The sequence below is a fragment of the Echeneis naucrates genome, chromosome 5 (assembly GCF_900963305.1).
Source record: "Echeneis naucrates chromosome 5, fEcheNa1.1, whole genome shotgun sequence".
NCBI lineage: Eukaryota > Metazoa > Chordata > Actinopteri > Carangiformes > Echeneidae > Echeneis > Echeneis naucrates.
In genome coordinates this window covers 17960690-17972856 of record NC_042515.1, presented here as the reverse complement: position 1 = coordinate 17972856, position 12167 = coordinate 17960690, and the positions used below count along the sequence as shown (strand labels likewise).

Here is a 12167-nt window from a genome sequence, read left to right as displayed (position 1 = left end):
CCTGTATCGAGGTTTGAGCCATAGTTAGTGTTGGATGTTGAGAATTTACGTCCCGGAGAGCGGAGCATCCACCGCGGCAGCGGACGTCACGTGACCAACCTTGTCTGCTGCTGGCTGAGAGAAGCGTGTTAGCAGGTAATAAAAACACACATTTTCTTACGTTTTTTAAGTTCACTTTCCGCGTTTCACTTCGCTCAAACCTCGCACTCAAGCGCGTTTTTGTTGCAGTAGTTGGCCCCACTCTCTGTTGTGTTGTTCACTCGGTTTTGTGAGGGATGTCTTTCGCAATTTTTTTTCTGTTGTCTTGTTTCCCGGCGAGCAATGTCGGGATGGGATTGTGCTCCGCTGCGAGGCCTTTTTCCTTAGATTTGACAAAGCTTTGTTGTTGGGTGGCGAGCCCGTCGACAAGATGTCGAGGGCGAGTCTGATGTAACTGCCATCATCGTTAGATAACCGTGCAAATCCCAAAAACACCAATGAGACCTGAGCGAGCCTGTTGGACAGTCGGATCATCTACTTGGATCAGATTTAGATAGCATCATGAGCTAGCTCCGTCCCCACCGCACACTTCATCCTCGGCTCCGTGTCAGCGTTAGCATGCTGCTGGCTAACTTCGGTTCAGGCTAGTGAGGACAAAGGGGACTCCTGGACCAATCACTGCAGGTCGGTCAGTATTAGTGAAAATGGCCCTACGAGAGTCCGTTTTGTTTACCCAAGGTAGATAAGTGCCGTTAGCTTCAGTGAAGAGTCACACAAACAGGCTGGAGAAAACGAGTAATCGGGTTCCTGCGGGCTAACGCTAGCATCGGTTCAAAACAACGAGCTCCCCTTTCTGGTAAATGAAGCTGCGGGTCGCTGTCACTTCGTCAGATTCTCAGCAGAAGTAAACATTTATATCCCTTAACGCATGCCATTGCCATTCGAGTAGGTGTTTGTGTTTTGCCAATAAAACAAACAACGGCGATGATGTTCGGAGTTATGGATTCATTGCTTTGTTATTGTTTGGATCCCAGACCGTCGACACTCATGTCAATATGTCAGTGTTTGATTTGTTGAACATAAACTGTGGCCGCAGAGTTCCCCATCACGAAAATAGCTTTTGATATTATTGTTGTTGTTATTGCTGTAATTGGCTTTTAAAGCCAGCTCACCGTCTTGTGTGAGTTAGCTTTGTTCCGTCCGGCAGCCAATCGACGCAGCGCATTGCCCAGCGTCACTCAGACAGGGAGAGCTGTCGTGCTATTGTTCTCCGACACAAACCAAACGGGTCAGTGCAGATATCCAGTGTTGTAGAAATGGACACTACAGTCAAACTTCACCATGCTAATTTACACGTCACACTCTCCAGTTCTCAAGACAGTACAATCAGTTATTTCCTATGCATCTGCTGGTGGCCTTGTGTGTGTATGTTTGGAGATATTTAACAGTGTTTGATATTTGCTTTAAAGAAATTATTTCTGCTTGTGGGTCAAATTGCACTAGACTCAGTTATCAAAGAAGGGCCATATTTTTCTGCAGCAGTTTAATCTCAAAGACAGGTGTACATTGCAATCTCAGCAGTTATAAACCACCTATCCTCAGTAAGGTTATGTTGTGTTTGTTCTGCTCTACAGACACTGGTCTGTGCTATTTGTAAAAGGACACTCAGTCAATCTCCCGCCTTGACCTAGATTTTCAGCAAATCTGTTGCATCACCAGGCCACCTGTGAGTCTTACAGCCTCCATAAGGGCAGTATCCACAATTGTGCAATAGGGCCTGGCTATGCTCACGAAAACACATTTATGGTATTAAGCACTTTTCTTCCCCCCCAGTGTACTCACACAAGGAAAGTATTGAGGCTCTGCTGTAATAAAGTAGTAATAAACTACTTGGTATATTGTGGGTTAAGAAGCTGTTGGTGTATTTCACTTGTCCTTTAAATGTTTCTTCCCTGGTTTCTATTTGCAGATTTTTCTATTTTGTACATACAGAGTTTTGTATATACTGTATATGATGAGCTCGCTGGGCAGCGACAAGGCCCGGGGCCCTCGGGAGAAAACGCTGCCTGCTGCCACTCACACATCACAACCACAGAAACAGATACAGGTAAGACACCACTACCTCAAAAAAAAAAAAAAATAAATAAATAAATAAAAAAAATCCACAATCCTCTTAGCCATAAAAATGTTGAATCAAGCATATGACTGCTCCTGCCAATTTAAAAAACAAAACAAAACAAAAAAAAACAAAACACTGCACACATTGTTCATTGGGATTGAACACGTTATGTTTGTGTGTTGGGGGAAAAAAAAGTTTCAATTGCAGACTCACATGCTCTTTTAATGTGGCAGTAGGATGCCAATTAATTCATACCTTCTCCATTTTACAAAGGTGTCATTTGTGTGTTGCAGGCTACTGCTGAGCAGATCCGGCTTGCCCAGATGATCTATGACAAGAATGATGCTGACTTTGAAGACAAAGTTAACCAGGTGAGGAATACTTTGGGTATATGCCAGCCAACACAAAACAATGCTGTTTGCCATCACATTGTGACTAAGTACTGTCACATGCCACACATTTGGTGCAGTCTATCTGATGCATATGCCTTTTAATGACTACTTGTGGGTTCTAATACATGTGCGTTGCTTTCCACAGCTAATGGAGGTGACGGGGAAGAACCAGGATGAGTGCATGGTTGCACTCCATGACTGTAATGAGGATGTTAGCAGAGCCATCAACTTTCTTCTGGAGAGTACCTCAGACATGGTAAATGACACAGTGTCTCTTTAATCCAGCTACAGTATCACTGTTCTTCCAAAGATTTATGAGCAGAGGATGAAATTCAACATCAGCATGAACTGTGAAAACAAGTGTGGGGGGGGGGGGGGGGATCATCCTCTAAAATACAACAATAGGTGATGCACAGGTGTAACAAGTAAAATTGATGATGGCTGAATTCCCTTTATCTTGGCTAGTGCCCAGGTCTAAACTTGAATAAAGCCCTAAACAGGTTTGCCACACCTGTGGCAACTATGGCAAAAACAATTAAAATAGAGAGACCTTAAAGCAAGCCTACCAAAAAGGCAGGCTGAAAACTAAAGATGTGAACAAAACAGGTCACCTTCTATGTAAGGCGAGTGAACTGAAGTCCAGTGTGTAGCGCTCTGCTCTGATGAGTGTGTCGTCCGTCCTATTGTTCATCTACCTTAGCCTTTATACCCAGCTTGCTTGTGATTGCTTTCAGGTGTGCAACAATGCAGGAGAGGAGGACACACACACCTGTTGGGAAAAGAGAGACACTAGCCAGAATCACAATCTCAATCCCACATATATGGCTCTACAGCTGTAACAATGGCTTACTGTGCACCCAAAGTGAATGTTGCCTTTGTTATAGCCATTATCAGTAACACCAGTTTTACCACCAGTCAGAAAGTTGGCTCTTAGAAAGGTGTGTAGAATTCCAAAGACAAATTAACACACACTGGACAGTAATAGTTGCCTTATAATGTCAATGGATTATGTTGTTTATGCTGCTTTTTGGACTTCAATGTTTGTGACAAATTGTTTGGACAGTTGATTGTTGATGAACTCATCAGAATGGGACAGCTTATTTCCTCATCATTTTTGTTAGTCGTACGTGGAATCTACGTGACCTAACTAAAATCCCTACCAATGCACTATCCATATGCAAGCACAGGTTTAATGAGCCAGAAAAACTGAGAACGCCTCTGCAGGTGTTCAGGGCCGACAGTCAGTTTACCCCTGAATGCTTAATCATCATATATTTAATTTCGCCTACACAGGCTTCTTAGAAAAAGCAGCCTTCCTCCCCCAGTATCTACACAGGAGGTGCTCAGATGTACTGAGTACAGGAGTACTTCTGTGCAGTCACCTGCATCAGTCCAATACACAATCCTTGTAGTTTGGCTTTTAAGGTACAATTCACGTGTAATGCAATACATTGGGCAGTGTGGACAGGACAAAATGACGTCATTCCCCAAGTGTTTAAGTTAAGGGCACAAAGATACAGAGAGATTCTCTCTTTCACTCATTAATCTTCTCTTTCTGATTTATAACACCAAAGCTAGATTTCAAGTTCTTTGTCACTCAACAGAGGTACAACTGTTATTGTGAAATAATAATTAAAAAACATTTGGGACTTGACAGTATTGGGTAAAATTAGTTTGTGCTTTGCTGCAGTGTTTTATATTCAGCATGCTTGTTCTAACATCCATCTGGCATTTTAAGCATGAAGGCAGACGGTTGTGAATCCCCCCTCTCCTCAGAATGTGAAGTCAAACAGGCAAAAACCTTTGGTGTAGAGTGACCCTACATTTCTGAAGAATAATTGCACAGATCATGAATCTTGTGTTGTTTTTCTGTAAAGTGCAATGAGAAACACATTCAGTGTAGTTTTTGTGGTTTTTTGAGGCCAATTCTTTTTTTCTATATTGTTTGTGCTGTTCTCTGCTTAGACCTCATGGGAGACAGTAGGAAAGAAGAAGCCGTTGGTGAAAGATGGTCTTTCAGAAAGCAAGGAGAACAAGGAGAACAGGGAGAAGAAAGGCGAGAGAGAGGCTAGCAAAGGTCGCTTGGCTGCCAACCGCAAGGGCAAAGGGGCCAGTCGCAGCCGGCAGGGTATGGAGTATAAAACTCGCATTAAATCATATCTAGTGTAGATTCCCTTCCTTCTTCACCTTTTTTTTTCGTCACACTGTTTCTAACGTAGTTCCTCATTTTGTTTGTGTGAAATGCACAGCACGTCCAGAGGAGAATGGCGTGGAAGTGGCACCAGTGGACAGAGGTTCAGATCGAGGTCGGAGGGTCAAAGGTGGCCGGGGTGAGCAGACCCTCATTAAAATACTGTCAGAAGACCAGACAGCTGAGTATGTTTTGCTAACTTTAGTGTGCATGTTCTGCAGGATCGGGAGGTCGAGGAAGAGGGAGAGCCCCAGCAGGGAGCCGGTTCTCAGCCCAGGGAATGGGGTACGGCATGATCAAAGCATGCACACGTGGTGACAAGGGGTTATCAAATCATTTTACAAATAATATAATTAGCACCAGAGAATTTTTCATGAAAGCAAAACTAAACAAAAAGTGATTTTTGCGGGTCTTTTTTTTCCTTCAAATTTGGCTTCTGAAGCAGTGGTGCATTTTTCTTTCAACCTACTTTGTTGCTTTTGTTTGTAAAGCTAGACACGACCGACTTTCAGGATAACCCTAATGATTATTATGATTCTTCACCAGGACTTTCAATCCTGCAGACTATACCTCAGAGGCGGGTACAGGCACCACACAAACTGAGGTGTGGGACACTGTGGCCAACATCAGTACAGACGGGACAGGTGAGACCCAGCTAACATCCAGCTCTTGACTTTGATAGACAGTTCTGTGTGTTATGACAGCAAATCTGTGTGCATGATATTTCATTCAAAGGCACATAAGTTCCAGGTATCCTGTGTCATCAGTGTGATTTCACCTGTGTTTGAACTTTTGAATTCATCATTCTAGTTGCCTGGAGGAGTACTTTGGAAGACTGGGCAGCTGAGGACTGGAGTGAGGATGTTAGTGTGAGTCAACACAATAGCTGGCACATTACAGGAGAAGTTTGATATCTGCAACAAAATGTTTTTTTATTTTACAATTCTGTCTCTCATCTCTGTGCTTTTCTACAGCTCTCTGAGACCAAAGTGTTCACCTCCTCATGTGCACCTGCTGCTGAGAACCACATAACACCTGGGCAAAGGTAACTGGCTCCTTTCCAACATAATGCAAATCCCACTCCCTTGTTGCAGTTAACACACAGTAGTCTCCACCAATTTTTTTTACAAGAAACTGGAAGATGAAAATGGCAGCATGGAGTATTGAGTCCAGGAAGCATTTCTAACATACTTTTATCCCCTATTTCTGTTAGTCTGGACCTTGCCTCTCTGCTGCAGAAGCCTATAGTTGGAGGAAGAGAACCAACTTCCTCTTCTGCCTCTCAGAGTCTGGTCTTCACCAACTCCCACCACCACCACCATGACCACCACCCCCACCACCAGCCACCGCAGCAGCAACCGCAGCCACCCGCCAGCCGCAATGCCACTAGTAGTACGAGCTATGCACATGCTGCTCTGGTAATAATAGCTTCCACTGACACCTGCTCTTTTTCCATATACTGTCACACAAAAATGCACACATGGATGGAGCTTGATTATTATTTTCTTCCATTGTGTCTGGCAGTCATCAGTTCTGGGGGCTGGTTTTGGAGACTTGGGTCAGGCAAAGCGGACTCAGCCCAGTGCTGGAGCTCAGATACTGGAACAGCTGAAGGGTCCTGGCTTGGGCCCACTGCCTTCCTCCCAGGCCTTGCCTCCTGCCAATAACCAGGGAAACAACACCTCTCTCGGTCGACTGTCAGCCCTGGGAGCATCTGTACCTCCACCGTCCTCCTCTAGCTGGGACATGAAGGCATCAGAATCCAACACCTCCTCGCTGTCTTCACAATTCAGCCGTAAGTGTTCAAGTGGGAATGTTTGCTCCATAACATGTTGTCTTTACAAAAAAAAAAAAAAACATTAACACCATCTGCTTTTCTTATGTTCCTATATGTATTTATATATTCCCTCTCCTCTGTGCTTTGTTTTGTGGCTGTAGGTGAGTTTGGCTTGCAGCCAGAGCCCTCTCTTGTGCTAAGCCAGCTGGTTCAGAGGCACAGTGGCCCCTCGTTGCCTCTGGCACGTCAATCCAGTCCTCCATCGCAGCAGCAATCACCCCCCGCTTCAGCCTCACCAGCTCCCCAGCACACCAGCACGCCAGCACAGGCAGGCCCGGTGATGACTGTTGCTGGTGTTAAACCTCCTGCTCCCAGTGCAGGGCTGGACCCTCAGGGTGGCAGTACACCACAACAGCAACGGGCACAGCTCAAAGGCCAGAAACGAAGGATACCTCCCACATCCAAGGTAGGAGGGGATAGTAGTGAATGGAAAGCGGCAGTTTTAAAGCACAAATAGCTAATTGTTAATATATTCCAGGGGATTTAATTTAAAACTGCAGTATCTCCAAAAGTCATCAATTCTCCTCTCTAGTTCTTACATCCTGCATCTTATATTACAATTTAATGCCATGATTCTGAAACCTGGCAGATCCCTTCCACGGCGGTAGAGATGCCAGGCTCTTCTGACGTGCCTGGTCTAAACCTCCAGTTTGGAGCTCTAGACTTTAGCTCAGAGTCTGCATTGCCAGAATTTGGAGTTGTAGACAATTGTGTGAGTGCAGCATCAAGGGAGTCCACTCCCGCTCCCGTCCCAGCAGCACCTGCACCAGGACCAGGGCCACAGAGCCAGACAAGCCTGTACTCCAAACCGCTCAGGTATGGCCTGGTAGTTGACTGGTCATTGACTATCCATCTGAGATAACTTCCGCATCACCGTGTGTCTTTGTTTTTTAGTGAATCGCTGGGCAGCCCTCTCTCTGTTGCCCTGCCGCTGCCTCTCTCCTCATCAGAGCCAGTATATCACTCCTCTTCAGTGGCGTTGTCTAGCCTCACTTCTTCCTCAATAGGGACTGCCAGCTCCACCAATCCGCCCTCCTCTTCCTCCTCAACCTCCACCACCTCCTCCTCCCCCTTCTCCACAGTAGGTGGAAGCTATGATGGGACCATGCCCCCTCACACACGATTGGCCTTTTCCCAGAGCAAAGAGGCCGCGGGGCCAGTCATGGTGAGTAGAAATGGTGGACAAAGATGAAGTCAGTTTCTTAATCCTTTATTTATACAGGGTAATTTCACTGAGAGTGAAGCTGTTGTAAATTTGTGCAAATATTTTTTCTGCTTTTTTTCCTTGTCGTCAGAATGGTCTGAATGGTGTGAGGACGTCTGCTGTTCTAGACAGTGAGTTATCTGTTGAATGCATACCATCTGCTGCAGTCAGAAGTTTGTGTTTTTAAGGCCAATCACAAAATATTTCTGTCCTTCTCAGCTTCATCTGCTTCCTCCACACCAAAGCCAGAGTCACCGTGTCTGAACATCAGCACTAACGGTGCCCCAGCACCTTCATCCCATTTACCCTCTGCCCTACCTACACACAGCTCGGCCACCCTCTCTAACCTGACACAGGACATGCCCTCAGCGAGCCAGCTCAACTCACTCAACAGGTGACAAACAAACACACTCAAAGGCTTTATACATTGTAACTTATTACTTTTGTGATCTGTTCTCCTGCTGTTGTGTAAAAAGTAAAAAGTAAAATTAGATTAACTACCTAATGAACAGTTTGCCATGCTGAACACTGACTTGTGGGGGTCTGATACTGTCACCTTACTGAATGTGAAAATACAAATTTAAAATAAGTTCATCTGTCTTTATTAGAAAGAAAGTTGGTGTTATACAAATTTAAATGTTTATAAATTTGTGATTTCTTCATTATTCTCTCCTCTCTGTCTACATACTGCAGCCATGTCAGCAGCCATTCTTCAGTTTCAGCTCTGGGTTCCAGCTCTCTTACTGTAAGTACTGAATGCCTTCTGATGCCTTCTTTCTGAAATAATACGCAAGCAAAGAACAGTCAGTTAACATCACGCATAAAGCTAGCTTCAGCATTGTTGGTATTCCTTCACATGGTATCATGTTAATATAAATTATGGCAAGTAAAGTCAGTCACCAAAGAATCATTGTCTTTAACGAAGGCTGTAAGTCTTATGCAGTGAATCCTGTCATGCATGAATTTGTGCTGTGCTAAATATTTCAGCAGAAGCACATTTTTAAATTCAACAGTCAGCCCATTATCACTGCCATGTCAATATGAAGCAATTTTCAGATTAAACTAATCTCTCGCTCTTCCTCTCTGTTCTCAGTACACCAGTGTTGACAGCAGTGGCGTGAGCTCTCTGGCTCCCTCCTCTGGCTCCTACACATCCTCCCAGCCCTCTCCCTCAGTGCTCCATGTGACCCACAACAGCAGCAACAGTAGCAGCAGCATCAGCCACCTGGCCAACATGCCCAACATGCCCAACATGGGCAGCAACATGAGCAGCACAGTCAGCGGTATCGCTGGAACCAGTGGACTTCATTCCACTGCCGCTGCTGCCACCAGCACAGCGCTGGGACTTGGCTCCAATGGAGCTACTGCCACATCCAACCTCTCTGCACCAAGGACCACACCCCTGCTCTCCTCCTCCACTGGTACACACATGCACCTCATCTCACTTCTTGTAAACTGCAAGTTGAGTTTCTTCACTTGGTGGTTATGCTATTGTACCAACAGGTAAAGCTCCTCCAAACCTGTCCCAGGGAGTCCCTCCTTTACTGCCCAACCAGTATATCATGGGCCCAGGAGGGCTCCTGCCGGCATACCCAGTAAGTAGCCCTTTCAGCCCAATCATTGTCGTACAACATGTTGTATGTGTTTTATCTGTTCAGTCCTTCCCATTCAGCTGTCACGGAGTCCTCTGTCCTGAAACCACACTGAATTGTCAGTGATTACTTCTGATACTGATCAGCAGTTGAACCTTTTTGGGCGAAGTATCCATTTCAGTTCTAACATTACCTTTCCAATGTGTCCCACAGCAGATCTATGGCTACGAGGACCTCCACATGCTCCAGTCCAGGCTACCAATGGTGAGTCTTTAGGGACAACTCTTAACTCAATGTCCCTGTGGTCCTAGTTCATATTTTTAGCTAGTGTGGTTGTTGTGTTGTTGTGTGTACCTTAATGCTCATCATCTGCTGTCTGTTTAGCCCTCTTTGCAGGATTACTATGGAATCACATTCCCTGGCCCAACAGCGACTCTCTCTGGCAGAGATGGGAGCCTAGCCAACAACCCCTACTCAGGTAGAACAACTTAACCCTGGCCAGCCTTATCGAAATTCCTAAAATCCAGTTGTTTGTTCTCACGTGGCACCTCCTCTCTTGCCCAGGTGAAGTCACAAAGTTTGGCAGGAATGACTCCACATCGCCGGCACCCCCCACGAGCCTGGCAGCCGCACAGCCTCCACAGGGCCAGAGCCAAGGCCAGAGTCAGGCCCAGCCTCAGCCACCTCAGGCTCAGCCTCAGCCCCAGGGCCAGCCCCAGCACCACAGCAGTCAGCAGACCTTTCTGCCACCAGGCTACAGCTACACAGGCCTGCCTTACTACCCTGGAGTGCCCGGTGCTGTACCCAGCGCTGCTGCCTTCCAGTATGGCCCCACTATGTTTGTTCCTCCTGGGGGCCCAGGACCAGCCTCAGCCAAGCAGCACAGCATGGGCCTCAGCCTGGGAAACCCCTCGGCGAGCCCCTTCCAGCAGCAGACACAGCAGCAGCCCAGCGGATACGGCCAGCACACCTTCAGCTCAGGTTGACAAACACACTAATTACATTCTATACTTTATGCAACAAGTGAATTCTGAGCTAAGTCATTCTTTAAAAGCTACTGCAGTGCCTGTAATGAGGATATTTTTTGTATATGTGTCACCATTTCATCATTAAATGTGGTCCTGGAGAAATACAATCACAGCTACTCAACATAAACTTACAAAGTGTCAAGTTGAGATTAGAGTGAGATCAAAGGTAGACATGGTCCAAACTGCTACTGAGTGCATGTCAGTGGATGTAATTTCTTTTGTGATCCCATCATCACATGGTGTGGAGCTTGAATTCTGAAGTGGATGTTTTCCTTCCCAGGGTATGAGGAGCTGACAGCAGGGCCAGCAGGCGTGGACTACAGTAAAGGCTACAATGCCTCCTCACAGGCACAAGCCAAATCTGGTGCTACTGGGCCTGGGAAAGGTAGGAGGAGTGTCTCATGTCCCATAATTTAAGACATGGGCTCACAACGTATTTACGTTGTTGTTGTTATTCTGCCAGGCGTCTCTGTGACGTCCAGTAACTCGGGTGTGCCTGACATCAGTGGAAGTGTTTACAATAAGACCCAGGTGATCTTCTCACACCTCAACATACAGGCTCACTGTATATTTGTATTAAATGTGTGAGTTATTTTTGTTTCTCCTCTGTTTGCAGTCTTTTGATAAGCAGGGTTTCCATGCAGGGACCCCTCCTCCATTCAGCCTGCCGTCAGCGCTGGGTGGTCCAGGCCCTCTGAACCCTGGAGCGGCTCCTGGAGGCTATGCACCAGCCCCGTTCCTCCACATCCTGCCTCACCAGCAACCACACTCACAGCTGCTGCACCATCATCTAGCTCAGGATGGACAGGTAGCAGCCATCGTTTCAGCAGTTGCACAGGCTTCCAGACCAGAGCGCCTCAGATGTTTATGTGTGTCTCTCTCTGTGTGTTCAGGGTGGTCCTAGCCAGCGTGGTCAGTCCAGCAGCCTGCAGCAGAAGAGCCAAGTCAACAAGACGAGCTACGGCAGCTCCCCCTACTGGGCCAACTGAAGTGGAAAGATCTACTGTGTTTGTGTGTGTGTGCATGGACAGACACACTATCTGACTTACAAGATCATAGAAGGACAAACCATTTTACAAAACAAAAGCTAAAACACACACTACCACAACCCTTCCCTTTGCTCTGTATATCCCCTTTTCAAATTTATGGCTGTTGTATGTAAAATATATTTATGTATGTATTTATACAGTATATATGTATTGGTAGGACATAAAATGTGGTTTTCTGAATTTTGTTTTTATTTTGAAGGACATTTAATTTAAAAAAAAAATGTGGAAAAGATGAGAATGCTTAATCTTGGAGATGAAGATGGTGAATATACTTGAACACAAGCATCTTGTGATGTGGATTTTTTTTGTATGCATACATGAATCGAGAATGATGTACATAGATTCTACGCATCATTTTCACGGCAAAGGCCTTTTTTTTATTTTAGAAGAAATAAGTTTTTGTAACTTTTGGTCTCCCGCATCTGTGAATCCTTATACTGAGGGTGACTTGAGTTTATAGCTTGACTTTTCTTTTTGCCCCCTTCCCTCTGTCTCATTCCTCAACTTACTAGTTGGCTGGTTTGACCAGCCAGGCCTTGGATTTGATGTCATTTTAACATTGATTTAATCCTTGTTGTCCAAATTAAAAGTTATGAACAGTTTGTTGATCACTGGCATCAATATTTCCTTCATTCTCTTTCCTGTCCTGGACACAAATGCATTGTGGATTGTGTGGGCTGAAATTGAAGAAAATCAAGGCACCTTGTCAACGCTTGTGTTACTGTGCATGTCTGCTCACAGATGCAGCAGACGTGAGCAGGTGGGGCTTGTGTCTG

The 12167-nt window shown here is 45.6% G+C and overlaps 1 protein-coding gene across 1 annotated transcript; it reads left to right on the top strand.

Annotated features, from left to right (window-relative positions):
- Positions 1-84: 84 nt before the first annotated feature.
- On the top strand, positions 85-12016 carry ubap2a (ubiquitin associated protein 2a). Its single transcript, XM_029503305.1, has 27 exons — positions 85-135; positions 1949-2086; positions 2392-2469; positions 2636-2746; positions 4456-4618; positions 4740-4820; positions 4903-4966; positions 5228-5325; positions 5492-5550; positions 5656-5726; positions 5895-6099; positions 6206-6476; positions 6620-6924; positions 7108-7334; positions 7413-7683; positions 7814-7853; positions 7942-8116; positions 8416-8467; positions 8816-9143; positions 9226-9317; positions 9528-9578; positions 9699-9792; positions 9879-10295; positions 10623-10727; positions 10806-10873; positions 10959-11150; positions 11236-12016. The coding sequence occupies exons 2-27, from the start codon at positions 1991-1993 to the stop codon at positions 11329-11331; spliced, it is 3810 nt and encodes a 1269-aa protein (XP_029359165.1). The 5' UTR covers positions 85-135; positions 1949-1990; the 3' UTR covers positions 11332-12016.
- Positions 12017-12167: the final 151 nt, after the last annotated feature.